Raw genomic sequence first — 20,620 nt, 5'->3', positions numbered from 1 at the left:
GTGATTCCAAGGGATACTCTTAAATGGAGTAGGGTTCGTATTACTAGAACTTTCTCCAGGAAATAGCTGCCTTGTCTATTTTGTTACATGTTCGTCTGGTGGATATCCCAGACGTACATTCGTTTGGTCAGGCTTTGGCCAGTAGCAGGTCTGTGTTGAAATCAGTTACTCCGCCTTGGAGTCTTAATTTAGTTCTTGAGGTTCTTCAGAGGTCTCTGTTGAGCCGCTGCATTCCTTGGATATTTTTTCTGCCTGTTGAGTGTCAGAGCTCTTGGCTTTACAGTATGAGTCTCCATTCCTTATGTTTTTCGGATACGGTGGATTACGTTCTAATTTAGGGTTTCTCCCTAAAGTGGTTCAGACAGGAATAGTAATCAGAAGATTATTGTTCTTTACTTGTATCCTAATACTTCCTTTTATAAGGAACGTCTTCTACTCAATCTGGACGTGGTATGTGCACTATGATTTCTTGTACAGGCGACAAAGGATATTTGTCAGTCTCCGGTTTAACGGATAGAGACATAAGGCTAAGACTACTTCTTTTACTTTATAGCTGAAGAGTATCATTTGCTTTGCTTATGAGATTGTTGGTCAGCAGTCTCCTGAGGGAGTTACGGCTTTATCTACGAGGGTTGTTCCCTCTTCATGGTCATTAGATTTGAAGCCTTATGGAGCAGATTTGCAAGTCCCCAACCTGGTCCTCTCTTCACTTTTTTTTTTCAGATTTTACATTTGACTCTTTTGCCTCAGGTGAGGCCTCTTTTGAGGAAGGGTTTATCATGCAGTGGTGCCTTCTGTTTAGGTGTCCTGTCTTGGCCCTCCCTTATCATCTGTGTACTCTAGCTTGGGTATTGATTCACAACAGTAATTAAGATGATCCGTGGACTCATCGTGTCATTAAAAAGAAAATTCATGCTTACCTGATAAATGTATTTCTTTTTTGACACGATGAGTCCACGGCCCGCCCTGTTTTTGATAAGACAGGTTGTTGGTTATTATAAACTTCAGACACCTCTGCACCTTGTTTTTTCCTTTCTCTCCTTTACTTCGGTCGAATGACTGGGGTGGGAGGGAAGGGAGGAGATATTTAACAGCTTTTCCGTGGTTCTCTTTGCTGCCTCCTGCTGGGCAGGAGTGATATTCCCAACAGTAATTAAGATGATCCGTGGACTCATCGTGTCAAAAAAGAAATACATTTATCAGGTAAGCATACATTTTCTTTTTGTTATCTCTTTCTCTCCGTCATCCTTTTTTTTTCCCCTCCATCTCTCTCTCTCTTCCTCCTTAGAACAAACTTCATTATTTCCATCTGTCTTTAAAGTAACAGATAAACAGACATAAAACAAGTTGGGATAGAGACAAAATAATATAATATGTACTTTAATTACTTTACCTGCAAATTTATACTGCAGTGCCTCGCTATTACCCCTTTCTCTTTAGTTTCTGAATTGTAAAGCTCTAACTCCCCCCCACACACACACAATTCCTTTTATGGCTGGATCTATGTTTATTGTTCTTTTGGTAAAATGCAAAAGTGAATAGGGATTATCTGCTGGAGCATGCTTAGAAGCTGTGAACACATTTGAAATACAATGCCTGTGTCTAAACACTGATAAGAGGGGTGGAATTAGCTATTCCAGGCAGTTTAGCTATATAATTCATTTTGCTTATTTTTGAAAATTATTTTAAAATACTTCCCAGTAATTTTTAAACAATTTCAAATTAATTAGCCCTTTTAGGATATGCACAGATCTCAACTTCTTTTATGGCACTTTTAACACTTTAAGAAATATTTTTGTTTCTATCTTGGGTAAAGGGGTTAATTGTAAACATTTTCAGACAGAATGTTAATTTATTGCAAGAGTACATAAAATGTAATTACAAGCACCTAGATTACGAGTTTTGTCGGTAAAGCTGTGCGTGGCTAACGAGCAGTTTATGCTCACCGCTCACCTACAGTAACGCTGGTATTACAGGGTTTTTTAAACCCGGCGTTAGCCGCAGAAAAGTGAGTGGAGATCAAAATTTTGCTCCACATCTCACCTCAATACCAGTGCTGCTTACGGTAGCTGTGAGCAGGTAAAACGTGCTCAAGCACGATTTCCCCATAGGAATCAATGGGGCAGAGCTGGCTGAAAAAAAACCTAACACCTGCAAAAAAGCAGCGTTCAGCTCCTAACGCAGCCCCATTGATTGCTATGGGGAAATAAAAGTTATGTCTGCACCTAACATGAACCCCGAGTCTAAACACCCCTAATCTTACACTTATTAACCCCTAATCTTCCGCCCGGACATCGCTGACACCTACATTATATTATTAACCCCTAATCTGCTGCTCCGGACACCGCCGCCACCTACATTATACTTATGAACCCCTAATCTGCTGCCCCCAACATCGCCGACACCTACATTATATTTATTAACCCCTAATCTGCCTCCCCCAACGTCGCCTCCACTATATTAAATGTATTGACCCCTAAATCTAACTCTAACCCTAACACCCCCCTAACTTAAATATAATTTAAATAAATCTAAATAAAATTACTACAATTCACTAAATTATTCCTATTTAAAACTAAATACCTATAAAATAAACCCTAAGCTAGCTACAATATAACTAATAGTTACATTGTAGCTAGCTTAGGGTTTATTTTTATTTTACAGGCAACTTTGTATTTATTTTAACTAGGTACAATAGTTATTAAATAGTTATTAACTATTTAATAACTTCCTATTTAAAATAAAGACAAATATACCTGTAAAATAAATCCTAACTTAAGTTACAATTACACCTAACACTACACTATAATTAAATGAATTCCCTACATTAAATTAAATTAATTACAATAAAATAAACTAAAGTACAAAAAAACCCACTAAATTACAGAAAATAATAAAATAATTACAAGTTTTTTAAACTAATTACACCTAATCTAATCCCCCTAATAAAATAAAAAAGCCCCCCAAAATAATAAAAATCTCTACCCTATACTAAATTACAAATAGCCCTTAAAAGGGCTTTTTGCGGGGCATTGCCCCAAAGTAATCAGCTCTTTTACCTGTAAAAAAAAATACAATACCCCCCCAACATTAAAACCCACCACCCACACACCCAACCCTACTCTAAAACCCACCCAATCCCCCCTTAATAAAACCTAACACTAACCCCCTGAAGATCACCCTACCTTGAGACGTCTTTACCCAACCAGGCAGAAGTGGTCCTCCAGACGGGCAGAAGTCTTCATCCAAGCTGGGAAGAAGAGGTCCTCCAGGTGGGCAGAAGTCTTCATCCAGACGGCATCTTCTATCTTCATCCATCCGGAGCGGAGCGGGTCCATCTTCAAGACATCCGACACGGAGCATCCTCTCTTGTCTTCATCCGACGACTAAATGACGGTACCTTTAAGTGACGTCATCCAAGATGGCGTCCCTTCAATTCCGATTGGCTGATAGAATTCTATCAGCCAATCGGAATTAAGGTAGAAAAAATCCTATTGGCTGATGCAATCAGCCAATAGGATTGAGCTTGCATTCTATTGGCTGATTGGAACAGCCAATAGAATGCAAGTTCAATACTATTGGCTGATTGGATCAGCCAATAGGATTTTTTCTACCTTAATTCCAATTGGCTGATAGAATTCTATCAGCCAATTGGAATTGAAGGGACGCCATCTTGGATGACGTCACTTAAAGGTACCGTCATTTAGTCGTCGGATGAAGACAGAAGAGGATGCTCCGCGTCGGATGTCTTGAAGATGGACCCGCTCCGGATGGAGGAAGATAGAAGATGCCGTCTGGAGGAAGACTTCTGCCCGTCTGGAGGACCATTTCTGCCCGGTTGGGTGATGACGTCTCAAAGTAGGGTGATCTTCAAGGGGTTAGTGTTAGGTTTTATTAAGGGGCTATTGGGTGGGTTTTAGAGTAGGGTTGGGTGTGTGGGTGGTGGGTTTTAATGTTGGGGGGTATTGTATTTTTTTTACAGGTAAAAGAGCTGATTACTTTGGGGCAATGCCCAGCAAAAAGCCCTTTTAAGGGCTATTTGTAATTTAGTATAGGGTAGGGATTTTTATTATTTTGGGGGGCTTTTTTATTTTATTAGGGGGATTAGATTAGGTGTAATTAGTTTAAAATTCTTGTAATTATTTTATTATTTTCTGTAATTTAGTGGGGTTTTTTTTGTACTTTAGTTTATTTTATTTAATTGTAATTAATTTAATTTAATGTAGGGAATTAATTTAATTATAGTGTAGTGTTAGGTGTAATTGTAACTTAGGTTAGGATTTATTTTACAGGTATATTTGTCTTTATTTTAACTAGGAAGTTATTAAATAGTTAATAACTATTTAATAACTATTGTACCTGGTTAAAATAAATACAAAGTTGCCTGTAAAATAAAAATAAACCCTAAGCTAGCTACAATGTAACTATTAGTTATATTGTAGCTAGCTTAGGGTTTATTTTATAGGTATTTAGTTTTAAATAGGAATAATTTAGTGAATTGTAGTTATTTTATTTAGATGTATTTAAATTATATTTACGTTAGGGGGGGGTTAGGGTTAGACTTAGGTTTAGGGGTTAATACATTTAAAATAGTGGCGGCGACGTTGGGGGCTGCAGATTAGGGGTTAATAAATGTAGGTAGGTGGCAGTGATGTTAGGGACGGCAATTAGGGGTTAATAATATTTAACTAGTGTTTGCAATGCGAGAGTACGGCGGTTTAGGGGTTAATATATTTATTATAGTGGTGGCGATCTCCGGTTCGGCAGATTAGGGGTTAAACATTTTTATTTAGTGTTTGTGATGTGGGGGGGCCTCGGTTTAGGGGTTAATAGGTAGTTTATGGGTGTTAGTGTACATTTTAGCACTTTAGTTAAGAGTTTTATGTTACAGCGTTAGCCCATAAAACTTTTAATTACTGACTTTTAAATGCGGTAGGAGTTTTGACAGGAGAGGGTGTACCGCTCACTTTTTCCAAGTCTCGTAATACCGGCGTTAAGCAAATCCCATTGAAAATATGGGATACGCAATTGACGTAAGTAGATTTGCGGTATATTCGAGTCGCGGGAAAAAAAGTGAGCGGTACACCTGTACCTGCAAGACTCGTAATACCAGCGTTAGGAAAAAAGCAGCGTTGGGACCTCTCAACGCTGCTTTTTAAGGCTAGCGCAAAAACTCGTAATCTAGGTGAAGGTGTTTACTGATCCTTTTAACTATGAGATCAGAACTCAGAGCATATAGACATTCTGTTGTGTATAAATCATGCTCTTACTTAAATGGTAGTCAAGTGTGTTTACCCTCTGATTAGACTGTCGTGTGCTGATCTTGTGTGTGCATGTGAATAAATAAATAGGCATTTGATTACTGGAAGTTTGCAGTGGGATTTTCTATAATTATGCATGGTCAGATAATCACATATATACTCACAGATGTAAAATAGGAATTGGAAACACCAGAAATACAGCTCTAGTAGTGTGTACTTGTTCTGGATGTCTTACATTAAAACTGTACACAATTTGAGCCAGGTATATTGTGTCAAATCCATTAGTAAACAGTCTGTAGGGAAAATCAGGAGTAAACACTAAAGGTGGGAAAATCAAAGCCTCAAACTGAAAAATAACTAAACATTTTAATAAAAAAGACATGCTATAAGCATTTGTCTATATAGCATTGTATATTTGAGTGATCTGTATCCCTTTTGACACTGATTTCTTTAAAGGGACATTAAACTCCTAGTATATATTCTTCTATACCTGCAGCTCTCTTTAAAGACTTTCTCTTGTTTTAACCCATTACAGAAGCTCTGCATCTTTACACTGGGTGCCGGCATCTTGTAGCATCCTGTGATAGCAGAGAACTTTCGCAGATCAGTGATGTTACTGGCTTTTTCACAGCTGTACCTTGCACTTTGGATTATCTCACACTGTAGAAAGCAGAAACTTTACGTATCTACATATAGAGAAATGCAGCCACTGCAAAAATGTACAGCTCCTGCTCTGTATTGTGCACAGTAATGTTTGTCAACCAGACAACAATATCACAGATTTGTCACACTGTGCACGAATACCTAAACTCCAAGATGGCGGCGCCCATTGTGAAGATGCAGAGTTTCACGAACCAGCACTTGTAAAAGGTTTAAATAAGTGAACGCCTTTAAAGAAAAGAAACACAATAGCATGATAAGTAGTAACCATAACAAAGTAGTTGTGCCCAGCAGTTTAATGGCCCTTATAAATGCAGGTAGTACACAGTGAAATGCGAAAGCATACTATTTACTACTTCCTTCAGGAAGCTACACAAATTGGATAATTACCCATGTTCACCTTGACAACAAAAACGTGCATTCTCTTAGCACAGAAAGAACAATTTTCTTAGTAAAAGACAATTCTGTAAAACGTGGTGTTTGCAGTCAGTGTGATGAAATAATGTGACAAGGAGAGTCTTGTGGTTTCATTGAATAGATGTTTTTCAAGCAAAGGTGTCCAACACACAAAGTAATGTGTACTTGTAGTAATGCAGAACGCCAAAATTCAGATTAGGGTATACATTAAACTTACAAAGCTCGCATTAGGTGTGTGTGTATTTGGGAAATCTAGTTAGGGACTATTGAGTTTTATGTTGGATTACATTCTTTTCACACCTAACAATTCTCCTGCATACAGTGATTTATGTGTAAGTTCGCAATGGATAAATAGCGTTTCTAATGCAAACACAGTGATTTGCTTATATCATTTTTATTTAGTATGTTTTTTAAAATCTTGTAATAATTCCAAAACAGCATGAAAGTAATTAGAGTCTGAAATGCTTTATGAAATCTGCAAGCATATCTTAGTCAAGATAACCTGTATACAGGTGTTCTAAAAATAACGGATGTGGTGGTCTTTTTTTATTGCTCGTATTAAATCTTAAAGATTTTACATTGCTGCTGTTTTCCCCTGTATTCAGAAAATTCCCCCTGTGTTGGAAAGATATCAAACTGCAAATGGAAAATATGATCTGGACCATTGGACCTATTAATTGCCCCGCTGGTCTAGTTAATTTTTTTTCCCTTAAGTTAATCTTCTGCACAAAACTAATTTATATTTTTATAGATGCTCTTCTTCATGTGCCGTCTCCAATTCCTGTGCCTCCCCCTGGCCGAGGCACAGCAAGCCAAGTCATTGACAAATTAGATCTGCACATTTTGCAATTTCACAGTGTTCATAAACACTTCAACCGAAATGGACTGTCCTGCCAGCTTTTCATGCACAGCAGGATTGGTATTAGCAAAAGCTGTTTCCATTCTTTGGCCTTTCCATAAGGATATGCAATTCCAGTGGGTGGGTATCAGGATTTAGCTTCTTCAGGCAAATTGAAGCTTTGCATTAAACTCTTAATATTTTTAAGAAGTTGCAGTAAATGTGTTCTTCATTACCTTCTCTTTAAATTGAGTAACCAGAGGAGACATTTCATAATTAAAGTGCTTTTTTTAATTTAATCAGTTATAGTTCAATTTAAAGTGTTTATCAGAGATTAAACATTTTGTGCCAATTTTAAAGTGTTTATTGCATTATTTTGTTACTGTTCAATATTAACAAACAAAATTACTTGACTAGTTATTTGAATATAAAATGTACATTTGACAGACATTTGAAGTAAAGATTTTTGGATGTACTGCAATCATTTTAGCTAGTTGCTGGCAAAGAGTATGTGAAGGTTAAACTTGTACTGAGTTGCTGCCCTTTTACTCTGTAGATGAGAAAGAAGCTGGCTTTATACAGGTCCAGATATCTGCCCCTATGATGCATGCCAGAACAGAGCAGCGTGACAGTATTTAATGGGCTGGAACTCCCAGGATGCTGTGCTGAGGCTGAACCAATTATCTGTTAATCTGGAGCATTTGTAATATGCCAGCTCCCTGCACATTATTAATGCAGGAGGACTGGGGGCTTCTATTAGTGCAGAATTGTTCAGGGCATCCCTTAAAAGAGTTGATCCAAAATGTTCAGGATGTGTTACAACCCCCTTATCTGTTATTACGTTTCATCCATTTAAAGCAGACATTCCTTTTTTTCTTCAAATCCATAATAAATATTTGCATTTAAACAACTTGTTACACGTGCTTGCATGTATTATGTGTTTAATTTGATGGCGCCATAAAGAATGATTGAAACTGAGTTTGATATGCATCTTATAGAATAAAAATTGTGTAGTGCATTTTGTTTTCTGAAATAGTGTGTTTTACCTTGAACTGCTAGAATTGCACGATCCGTTTGGTTGAATGTCTTATAGCAAGTAAACTTACCATTTAAAATGACAGGAAATGATTAACCTGCAGACATGACCTGAAACTGTGTATTAGACAGAAGTCCTGAAGATGTAGCATTGTTTTAAAGATGCTGAGGTTGTGAGGTATTTGCAGCATTCCCTGCAGACCAGGGGCTGAATGTCTCTGTGAAGAGTACTTTTCTTCTGTTTCTCCTCACATACTGTTTTGTTTTCCTTTTTCTATATACAGCAGCTTGTCGTCCTGCGGTCCATCTGCCTTGTCTGTAAATTTGAGGTTTATGTTTTTGAGTATGTATTGAGAGTCCAACCTACAGAAAAACAAGACATGGGAAATAAAACTCATTTCCAGCTAATGTACCTAGTTAAGAATTCAGTCACATATTGTATTTACTTAAAACCCATCTGTGCTTGTTTTACCAGTAATATATTCGGTCTGCGGCCTGTAGACTATGCAGAAACAGAAGAGATAAAGTCGGTTTTGCTGAAAACACAGACGAATAAGGAGGCACTTTTGCAGCAGCCATGCTCTGTAAGTTCTGAAACACTCATACTACAAGCCTGAACTTATGAAATATCATCTCATTTACTCACCTCTCTGATGTTGGTCTTTTTTCCACAAATAATTTTCATTTTATAGTCTTCACTTTTCTTCACTAACCTAACAATCTAAATTAGTTGTCGCTTGTCTGTGAGCGTATTTGTTTGCTTATGTATGTGCATATTTTTTCTCTAGTATTAATTTGATATTTATTTATTTTTTCATTTTAAATAATCCTACTTTTTGATACCATAATACGTTACTCATTTTTTTTCAACCCCATCCAGAGGGCAATTTTTTTCTATACTAACAAGCATTATCAGGCGTTAATAAATTTATATCACAATATAGGAGCCTGTAATGATATTGCGGAGCCAGACCAGGCTGTTTGCAGACAAGTAAATGTAGCATAATACAAAAACTTCAAAGCCAGAAGGAAATATGCTAGGAACCAAGTTCCCAGACATGTCAATGTCTGTGTTTATAGCATGATAATGGTTTACAATCTTTCTTTACCAGAAATGTAAATGCAAGTCATTGCTGTTGTATAGTTCAATTCCAAAAACATTCATCTGCAATTTTCACTTTGATGTCAACCCTGTAAATATCATCTTTTGCTGTTTTTGTGCACTCTAGTTGAGCCAATGCCAGCGCAGAGAAGGAACTGTTGTAATGATAGCCAGTGGCCTGTCTGGTTCTCATAGGAGTGATCTGAGCAAGCTTGCTGCAATACTCAAAGCAGAGCTATGCACTGAGTACAACAGTGCAGGTGAGTAGGTACAATCATTTGAGTGCTCTCTACATATATATTGTTGTGGGGTTTTTTTTATTAAAGGGACAGTAAAGTCAAAATTAAACTTTCATGATTCAGATAGAGCATGTAATTTTAAACAACTTTCCAATTTACTTCTGTTGTCAATTTTGCTTTGTTCTATGGGTATCTTTTATTGAAGAGTAAAACTAGGTAAGTTCATAAGAACTCAGGAGTGTGCATGCGTTTTTAGTATTTTATGACAGAAGTGGTTTTTTTGCAACCTTGAATAACAAAGCTACAAATAATGTTGCAAAACACTGCTGCCATAGATTACTAAAGACATGTGCACACTCCTGAGCTCTTATGAGCCTACCTAGTTCTACTCTTCAATAAAATATACCAAGAGAACAAAGCAAATTTGATAACAGAAGTAAATTGGAAAGTTGTTTACAACTAACTGCATGATCTATCTGAATCATGAAAGTTTAATTTTGACTTTACTGTCCCTTTAAAGTAAAAAGTAAAAAAGATAATCGTTAATATGAGCAAAAATGAAGCATTTGTGTCAAAATGTATCTTGTGTTTCTGTTTTAAAGGGACACTCAAGTCAAAATTAAACTTTCATGATTCAGATAGAGCAGCAATTTTAAACAATTTTCCAATTTACTTCCATTAATAAAATGTGCACAGTCTTTTTATATTTAAACTTTGAGTCGCCAGCTCCTACTGAGCATGTGCAAGAATTCACAGAATATATGTACAGTATATGCAATTGTGATTGGCTGATGGCTGTCACATGGTACAGGGAGAGTGGAAATAGACAACTTTAAATTTGACAGAAAAAAATCTACTACTCATTTTAAGTTCAGACTAAGTGCTATTGTGTTGTATTTTTATCATGCATTTGTTGTATATGCAAATCTACTGTATTTACTGGTCCTTTAAAAAGTAACTGCATTCTCTGAGTCTTCCTTCTCGTTGCCTTTCACTGCCCAAAGCTTATTGTTTTTGCTAAACTAAGTATTATTGAGGCATTTTTTTGTAATAGTCATTATTCATGCTTTATGTTTATTCCTTAAAGGAATTTCCTTTGTGACTGAAGATCAGAAATTAAGCAATGTATAGTCAACAAATACATAACAAAATAAAAGGCAGTGCAATTTCAAAAGAACAATAGATTTTTTTATTTATTTATTTATTATTTCAAATTTAAAAATGTTCTTCCCCTGTATTGTGACAGCCATAAGGGAACCACAAACTCATATGTGTGTATATAAAAAGATTGTTTGATAATGAAAGTTCATAGAAACAATCTTTCTTCTTTTTTTTTTTTAATTGCATGCATCCTTGATCTGAATTATGACAGTTTAATTTTCACTTTTGTCTTGTTTTAAGTTGGTATTAAAGAGCCTCCCCTCCTTTTTCTGAATTTAATTAATTGTCATGGATTTGTTAATGAAGGTTTTTGTCGCTTACGGCATCCTTTTAAAACGAAATAGTTGCATCCATGAACAATATAGGGCCAGATTACAAGTGGAGCGGAACTTAATGCTTCTGCTCTCACACTAACTCCGCTAGAAGTAAACTTTTTGTGTGCGTCGGATAGTGCTCGCATTACAAGTTGAAAGCGAAAACTTTTTGTGTGGGTAGCGCTCGCATTACAAGTTGAAAGTGAAAACTTTTTGCTTGCGCGTAAAAAGCCAAAATTAGAATTTCTCTTGTAAAGGTGTATCCAGTCCACGGGTTCATCCATTACTTGTGGGATATTCTCCTTCCCAACAGGAAGCTGCAAGAGGACACCCACAGCAGAGCTGTCTATATAGCTCCTCCCCTAACTGCCACCCCCAGTCATTCTCTTGCAGCTCTCGACAAGAAAGGAAGTATCAAGAGAGATGTGGTGACTTAGTGTAGTTTTTACCTTCAATCAAAAGTTTGTTATTTTTAAACGGTACCGGCGTTGTACTGTTTTTACTCTCAGGCAGAAATTGGAAGAAAACTTCTGCCTGGAGGTTTGATGATCTTAGCGGTTTGTAACTAAGGTCCATTGCTGTTCTCACACATAACTGAAGAGTATGGAAAGAAAACTTCAGTTGGGGGGGGACGGTCTGCAGATTGCCTGCTTTGAGGTATGTTCAGTATATTTTTTTCTAGAGAGATAAGGTCTAGAAAATGCTGACAGTGCCTGGTATATTAAAGGTAAGCCTGATACAGTGATTTAACAACAACTGGGATCATGCTTGCAAAAAGGGATAATATTCATGTTAATACTTATATTACTTAGTGTAAAAACGTTTGCATGATTTATAAATAAAAACGTTTTTTCTCTGAGGGTGATAAATCTTTATTTGGGGCCTAGTTTCCACATGGCTTGTTAGATTACTCCTAGGAGTACTTTTTTAAGGCCCTCTGACTTTGAGTGCATGGTGGGAGGGGCCTATTTTCGTTTTCAGTCTGAGACATCCAGCTTCCCTGAAGGAGTCCTCTGGCTTATAGGACCTCTATAGAGGGTTTTGTTCCTGCAAAAATCGTTTTTAAGGTCAGGTAGTGTTTGACTGTTTGTTAACAGGTTTAATGTTTTTCTAATTCGTTTTTGGGCCTGAGGGGTTAATCATCCATTTGCAAGTGGGTGCAATGCTGCTTTAGTCCCTTATACACACTGTAAAAATTTCGTAGAGTTTACTACTTTTTTTCACTGTTTTGCAGTTTATGTGGTAGTTTTTTTCTCTTAAAGGCACAGTACCGTTTTTTATTATTGCTTTTTTCACATTTATTAAAGTGTTTTACAAGCTTGCTGGTCTCATTACTAGTCTGTTAAACATGTCTGACATAGAGGAAACTCCTTGTTCATTATGTTTAGAAGCCATTGTGGAACCCCCTCTTAGAATGTGTACCAAATGCACTGACCTTTCTATAAGTTATAAAGACCATATTATGGCTTTTAAAGATTTATCACCTGAGGTTTCTGAGGCTGACAAAAGGGAGGTTATGCCATCTAGCTCTCCCCACGTGTCAGAACCTATAACTCCCGCTCAAGGGACGCCAAGTACATCTAGCGCGTCCAATGCGTTTACTTTACAAGACACGGCAGCAGTTATGAATCATACCCTCACAGAGGTATTGTCCAAACTGCCAGGGTTACAAGGAAAGCGGGACAGCTCTGGGGCTAGAACAAATACAGAGCTCTCTGACGCTTTAGTAGCTATGTCTGATATACCCTCACAATGTGCAGAAGTTGAAGCAGGAGAGCTTCTATCTGTGGGTGACTTCTCTGATTCAGGGAAGGCGTTACTTCAGGGAGGTTTTAGCGACTATGGATGACTGTGACACCATTGTAGTCCCAGAGAAATTGTGTAAAATGGACAAATACTTTGCAGTGCCTGTTTACACTGATGTTTTTCCAATCCCTAAGAGGTTTTCAGAAATTATTACTAAGGAATGGGATAGACCAGGTGTGCCGTTCTCTGCCCCTCCTGCTTTTAAGAAAATGTTTCCTATAGATGCCGCTACACGGGACTTGTGGCAGACGGTCCCTAAGGTAGAGGGAGCAGTCTCTACCCTAGCTAAGCGTACAACTATTCCTGTCGAGGACAGTTGTGCTTTCCTAGATCCTATGGATAAGAAATTAGAGGGTTTCCTTAAGAAAATCTTTATACAACAAGGTTTTATTCTCCAGCCTCTTGCATGCATTGCCCCAGTCACTGCTGCAGCGGCTTTCTGGTTCGAGTCTCTGGAGGAGGCTTTACAGGTAGAGACCCCGTTGGATGATATCCTTGACAGGCTTAAAGCTCTTAAGTTAGCCAATTCATTTATTTCTGACGCCGTTTTTCATTTAACCAAGCTAACGGCTAAAAATTCAGGTTTTGCCATTCAGGCACGTAGGGCGCTATGGCTTAAATCCTGGTCAGCTGATGTCACTTCAAAGTCTAAACTTCTCAAGATCCCCTTCAAAGGGCAGACCCTATTTGGGCCTGGACTAAAGGAGATCATTTCTGATATTACTGGAGGAAAAGGCCACGCCCTTCCCCAGGATAGGTCCAACAAGTTAAGGACCAAACAGACTAATTTTCGTTCCTTTCGAAACTTCAAGAGTGGCGCAGCTTCATCTTCCTCTTCTACAAAACAAGAGGGAAATGTTGCCCAATCCAAGCCAGTCTGGAGACCTAACCAGGCTTGGAACAAGGGGAAACAGGCCAAAAAGCCTGCTGCTGCCTCTAAGACAGCATGAAGGAGTAGCCCCCGATCCGGGACCGGATCTAGTGGGGGGCAGACTTTCTCTCTTCGCCCAGGCTTGGGCAAGAGACGTCCAGGATCCCTGGGCTCTGGAGATTGTTTCCCAGGGATATCTTCTGGATTTCAAAGCTTCATCTCCAAAGGGGAGATTTCATCTCTCACAATTATCTGCAAACCAGGTAAAGAGAGAGGCATTCTTACATTGCGTTCAAGACCTACTAGTTATGGGAGTGATCCACCCAGTTCCAAAGGAGGAACAGGGGCAGGGCTTCTATTCAAATCTGTTTATAGTTCCCAAGAAAGAGGGAACTTTCAGACCAATCTTGGATCTCAAGATCCTAAACAAATTTCTCAGGGTCCCATCCTTCAAGATGGAGACTATTTGAACCATCCTACCTATGATCCAGGAGGGTCAATATATGACTACCGTGGATTTAAAGGATGCTTATCTACATATTCCGATACACAGGGATCATCATCAGTTTCTCAGGTTCGCCTTCCTAGACAGGCATTACCAGTTTGTGGCTCTTCCCTTCGGGTTAGCCACGGCACCAAGAATCTTTACAAAGGTTCTAGGGTCCCTTCTGGCGGTTCTAAGACCGCGGGGTATAGCAGTAGCCCCTTACCTAGACGACATCCTGATACAGGCGTCAACTTTTCATATCGCCAGGTCCCATACGGACATTGTTCTGGCATTCCTAAGGTCTCACGGGTGGAAGGTGAACGAAAGAAAGAGTTCTCTCTCACCTCTCACAAGAGTTTCCTTCCTAGGAACTCTGATAGATTCAGTAAAAAATGAAGATTTATCTGACAGAGGTCAGGTTGTCAAAACTTCTAACTTCCTGCTGTGCTCTTTATTCCATTTCTCGTCCATCAGTGGCTCAGTGTATGGAGGTAATCGGATTAATGGTAGCGGCAATGGACATAGTTCCGTTTGCCTGCCTACATCTCAGACCACTGCAACTTTGCATGCTCAATCAGTAGAATGGGGATTACACAGATTTGTCCCCTCTACTAAATCTGGATCAAGATAACAGGGATTCACTTCTCTGGTGGCTATCTTGGGTCCATCTGTCCAAGGGAATGAGTTTCCGCAGGCCAGAATGGACTATAGTAACGACAGATGCCAGCCTTCTGGGCTGGGGTGCAGTCTGGAACTCCCTGAAGGCTCAGGGTTCGTGGACTCAGGAGGAGGCCCTCCTTCCGATAAACATTCTGGAACTAAGAGCGATATTCAATGCTCTTCAGGCTTGGCCTCAGCTAGCTGCGGTCAGGTTCATCAGATTTCAGTCAGACAACATCACGACTGTAGCCTATATCAACCATCAGGGGGGAACAAGGAGTCCCCTGGCAATGATGGAGGTTTCAAAGATAATTCTATGGGCAGAGGTTCACTCTTGCCATCTCTCAGCTATCCATATCCCAGGAGTAGAGAACTGGGAGGCGGATTTTCTAAGTCAGCAGACTTTTCATCCGGGGGAGTGGGAGCTCCATCCGGAGGTATTTGCCCAGTTGATCCAACTTTGGGGCAAACCAGAACTGGCTCTCATGGCGTCTCGTCAGAACGCCAAGCTTCCTTGTTACGGATCCAGGTCCAGGGATCCCAAGGCAGCGCTGATAGATGCTCTAGCAGCGCCCTGGTCCTTCAGCCTGGCTTATGTGTTTCCACTGTTTCCTCTGCTCCCTCGTCTGATTGCCAAGATCAAGCAGGAGAGAGCTTCGGTGATCTTGATAGCCCCTGCGTGGCCACGCAGGACTTAGTATGCAGATCTGGTGGACATGTCATCCTTTCCACCATGGACTCTGCCGCTAAGGCAGGACCTTCTACTTCAAGGTTCCTTCAAACATCCAAATCTAATTTCTCTACGTCTGACTGCTTGGAGATTGAACGCTTGATTCTATCAAAGCGTGGTTTTTCCGAATCAGTCATTGATACCTTAATTCAGGCTCGAAAGCCTGTCACCAGGAAAATATATCATAAGATATGGTGTAAATATCTTCATTGGTGTGAATCCAAGGGTTACTCATGGAGTAAGGTCAGGATTCCTAGGATATTATCTTTTCTCCAAGAAGGATTGGAGAAGGGATTGTCAGCTAGTTCCTTAAAGGGTCAGATTTCTGCTCTGTCTATTCTTTTGCACAAACGTCTGGCTGAGGTTCCAGACGTTCAGGCGTTTTGTCAGGCTTTAGTTAGAATCAAGCCTGTGTTTAAACCTGTTGCTCCGCCATGGAGTTTAAATTTAGTTCTTAAAGTTCTTCAAGGGGTTCCGTTTGAACATTTGCATTCCATAGATATTAAGCTTTTATCTTGGAAAGTTCTATTTTTAGTAGTTATCTCCTCGGCTCGAAGAGTTTCAGAGTTATCTGCTTTACAGTGTGATTCCCCTTATCTGATTTTCCATGCAGATAAGTTAGTGTTACGTACCAAACCTGGGTTTCTGCCTAAGGTGGTATCTAATAAGAATCAGGAGATTGTTGTTCCTTCCCTATGTCTTAATCCTTTTTCAAAGAAGGAACGTCTATTACAAAATCTTGATGTGGTTCGTGCTTTAAAGTTTTATTTACAAGCTACGAAAGATTTTCGTCAAACATCTGCTTTGTTTGTTGTCTACTCTGGACAGAGGAGAGGCCAAAAGGCTTCGGCAACTTCTCTTTCCTTTTGGCTAAGAATCATAATTCGCTTAGCTTATGAGACTGCTGGCCAGCAGCCTCCTGAAAGAATTACAGCTCATTCTACTAAAGCAGTAGCTTCCACATGGGCTTTTAAACATGAGGCCTCTGTTGAACAGATTTGTAAGGCGGCGACTTGGTCTTCGCTTCATACCTTTTCTAAATTCTATAAATTTGATACTTTTGCTTCTTCTGAGGCTATTTTTGGGAGAAAGGTCTTACAGGCAGTGGTGCCTTCCGTTTAAGTTTCCTGCCTTGTCCCTCCCTTCATCCGTGTCCTAAAGCTTTGGTATTGGTATCCCACAAGTAATGGATGAACCCGTGGACTGGATACACCTTTACAAGAGAAAACAAAATTTATGCTTACCTGATAAATTTATTTCTCTTGTGGTGTATCCAGTCCACGGCCCGCCCTGTCATTTTAAGGCAGGTGTTTTTATTTTTAAACTACAGTCACCACTGCACCCTATAGTTTCTCCTTTTTTTCTTGCTTGTCTTCAGTCGAAATGACTGGGGGTGGCAGTTAGGGGAGGAGCTATATAGACAGCTCTGCTGTGGGTGTCCTCTTGCAGCTTCCTGTTGGGAAGGAGAATATCCCACAAGTAATGGATGAACCCGTGGACTGGATACACCACAAGAGAAATAAATTTATCAGGTAAGCATAAATTTTGTTATCACAATCGTGTTTAACATATGCCCCCCATAGAAGTCAATGGAGCAAAAAAACTGGGGGAAGCAACTTCTTACGCACAAATCTGATTGCATATTTCCAAGTACACTAACCCGACTTGAAAATATTAACCCCTTAAAGATCAGCGATGTACCCTGTACATCGGTGGTCTTTCTATGGTGGTTGCTTTTGAATAGTGCAGTCTCAGAAGCATGCGGGAGGGAGGGACTTATAGACCGGTGTTGCCACTTTTAGTTAGACCCACGCTATTAAAAGCAGTAAATCCCTATCGAACAACGACGTATAGGATATGTTGTGGACGTTAAGGGGTTAATAGTTCACATTCTAAAGTTTTTCACATAGAATATGTTCTATTTATTCATAAATACATATTTTTTACATATATCTGTGCATACAGTGGGTGTGTATATATATATATATATATATATATATATATATATAGGAATATCACACACCAATGAACAGACATGTCTGGCGTGCAGTGAAGGTATACGCAATATGTAAACAAATCTTTGTGTCTTGAAAAAGGCTTTAAATTGAAGCCAAAACATTGACTTGTAATTTGTACTTGGATACAATAAACAGGATTTGATGAAAAACCTGTCAGTGCCCTTCAATTTGAGTATTTTATATGAATGAACTTGAGGAAGCACCCAGGCAAGAGAAAAAATGGAGTGAGTGCATGGCAACTGCTATTGAATGAATTATATATATATATACTGTGTATATGTATGTATATATATATGTATATGACACACACAAATGCATATACATCTTTAGATATGTACTGTATATATGTTTCTCAATGTTAAAGCCCTTTGCCTGCCTTTTGTTTCCTAATACCTGAGACATCATATCTTTAACCCCTTAATGACCGAGGACGTACCCTGCACCTCCTCGGTGTGGAAAGCAGCTGGAAGCGATCCTGCTCGCTTCCAGCTGCTTTCCGGTTATTGCAGTGATGCCTCGATATGGAGGCATCCTGCAATAACCTTACATGGCCATCCGATGCAGAGAGAGCCACTCTGTGGCCCTCTCTGCACCGGACATCGATGGCCGGTATCGTTGGTGGGTGGGAGCCGACTTGGGAGGCGAGTGAGCGGCCATCAGTGTGCCGTGTGACGTCAAGGGGGGCGGGGGCGGGACCGTCGGGGGGCGCGCACGGAAGCGTGCACGTGCACAGAGGGTGGCGGGCGCGTGCACGGGGCGGGAGCGGGTGGGAACCTCTACACTACGGAAAATGTTTTAATAAAAAGTGGCCTAATCTTGTTTGTGCAAAAGCACAAAAAGAGATCGTGGAGGGGTGGGGGGTTGGTTTTGTGTGGGGGGGAAGCTACACTACAGAAAAGTTTAACAAATGTAAAAAAAAAACATTTTTTCTTCTAAACTGGGTACTGGCAGACAGCTGCCAGTACCCAAGATGGCGCCCATTAAGTTAGAGTAGGAGGGTTATAGAGCTGTTTTGGGGGGATCAGTGAGGTTGGGGGCTAAGGGGGGATTGTACACAGCAGCATATGTAAATATGCTTTAAAAAAAAATAGAGCTTTTATTTTAGTACTGGCAGACTTTCTGCCAGTACTTATGATGGCGGGGACAATTGTGGGGAAGGGAAGAGAGCTGTTTGGGAGGGATCAGGGGGTCTGATGTTTCAGGTGGGAGGCTGAGCTCTACACTAAATCTAATATTAACCCTGCAAGCTCCCTACAAGCTACATAATTAACCCCTTCACTGCTAGCCATAATACACGTGTGATGCGCAGTGGCATCAAAAAGCAACGCCAAAGCCATATATGTCTGCTATTTCTGAACAAAGGGGATCCCAGAGAAGCATTTACAACCATTTGTGCCATAACTGCACAAGCTGTTTGTAAATGATTTCAGTGAGAAACCTAAAATTGTGAAAAATGTAAAGTTTTTTTTAATTTGATCGCATTTGGTGGTGAAATGGTGGCATGAAATATACCAAAATTGGCCTAGATCAATACTTGGGGTTGTCTACTACACTACACTAAAGCTAAAATTACCCCAAAAAGCTCTCTACATGCTCCCTAATTAACCCCTTCACTGCTGGGCATAATACACGTGTGGTGCGCAGTGGCATTCTAATCACCAAAAAGCAACACCAAAGCCATATAAGTCTGCTATTTCTGAACAAAGGGGATCCCAGAGAAGAATTTACAACCATTTGTGCCATAATTGTACAATCTGTTTGTAAATAATTTCGGTGAGAAACCTAAAGTTTGTGAAAAAGTGAACGATTTTTTTTATTTGATCGCATTTGGCGGTGAAATGGTGGCATGAAATATACCAAAATGGGCCTAGATCAATACTTTGGGTTGTCTACTAAAAAAAATATATACATGTCAATGGATATTCAGAGATTCCTGAAAGATATCGGTGTTCTAATGTAACTATCGCTAATTTTGAAAAAAAAAAATGGTTTGGAAATAGCAAAGTGCTACTTGTATTTATGGCCCTATAACTTGCAAAAAAAGCAAAGAACATGTAAACATTGGGTATTTCTAAACTCAGGACAAAATTTAGAAACTATTTAGCATAGGTGTTTTTTGGTGGTTGTAGATATGTAACAGATTTTGGGGGTCAAAGTTAGAAAAAGTGTTGTTTTTTTTCAATTTTTCCTCATATTTTATAAAAATTTTTATAGTAAATTATAAGATATGATGAAAATAATGGTATCTTTAGAAAGTCCATTTAATGGCGAGAAAAACGGTATATAATATGTGTGGGTACAGTAAATATGTAAGAGGAAAATTACAGCTAAACACAAACACCGCAAAAATGTAAAAATAGCCTTGGTCCCAAACGGACAGAAAATGGAAAAGTGATGTGGTCATTAAGGGGTTAAAGGGACAGTATACACTCATTTTCATATAACTGCATGTAATAGACACTACTATAAAGAATAAGATGCACAGATACCGATATAAAAATCCAGTATAAAATGGTTTAAAACTTACTTAGAAGCTTTCAGTTTAGCTCTGTTGAGAAGGTAGTTGGAAAGCCCACTGCAAGTGGGAAATAAGACACTCCCCCCCCCCTCCCCCTTCTTTTGCATATGAAAAGACCCTTTACACAAACAGGAGCAAGCTGGAGAAGGTAGCTGACGGTATTCAAATTAAACTTTGGGGCTTGGTTAGGAGTTTGAAAATCAGAGCAATGTTATTTAAAAAAACAAACTTTATGGGCTTTATAAATAGATCATCTGCAAAACATTTATGCAAAGAAAAAATGAGTGTATAATGGCCCTTTAAGCCCTTATACATTATTTTTTTTGCAATTTTTGTAAAATAGTCAGTGCTCTAAGGATGTGCTATCCCGATCATGTGATCGTGTTTACTTTTTACTTGTAATACGAGCACTACATCTCAGTCGCGCAAACAGCCACGATAAACCCCTTTTCGCTCGCTCATAACTGTTGGTGCAGCACTCGTAATCTGGCTCATAATGTGCA

The 20,620-nt window shown here is 39.2% G+C and overlaps 1 protein-coding gene across 1 annotated transcript in view; it reads left to right on the top strand.

The window, feature by feature from the left end:
* The window catches only part of BARD1 (BRCA1 associated RING domain 1), a 366,475-nt gene that overhangs the window by 287,446 nt on the left and 58,409 nt on the right, over nt 1-20,620 (top strand). The window contains exons 7-8 of the mRNA XM_053698805.1: nt 8,687-8,795; nt 9,441-9,573. Coding sequence (XP_053554780.1) covers nt 8,687-8,795; nt 9,441-9,573 — 242 coding nt within the window. The remainder of the gene's footprint in view (nt 1-8,686; nt 8,796-9,440; nt 9,574-20,620) is intronic.

This window comes from Bombina bombina, chromosome 1 (genome assembly GCF_027579735.1).
Source record: "Bombina bombina isolate aBomBom1 chromosome 1, aBomBom1.pri, whole genome shotgun sequence".
NCBI lineage: Eukaryota > Metazoa > Chordata > Amphibia > Anura > Bombinatoridae > Bombina > Bombina bombina.
The sequence above is the reverse complement of the archived record's forward strand: the minus strand, read 5'-3'. Positions and strand labels throughout refer to the sequence as shown.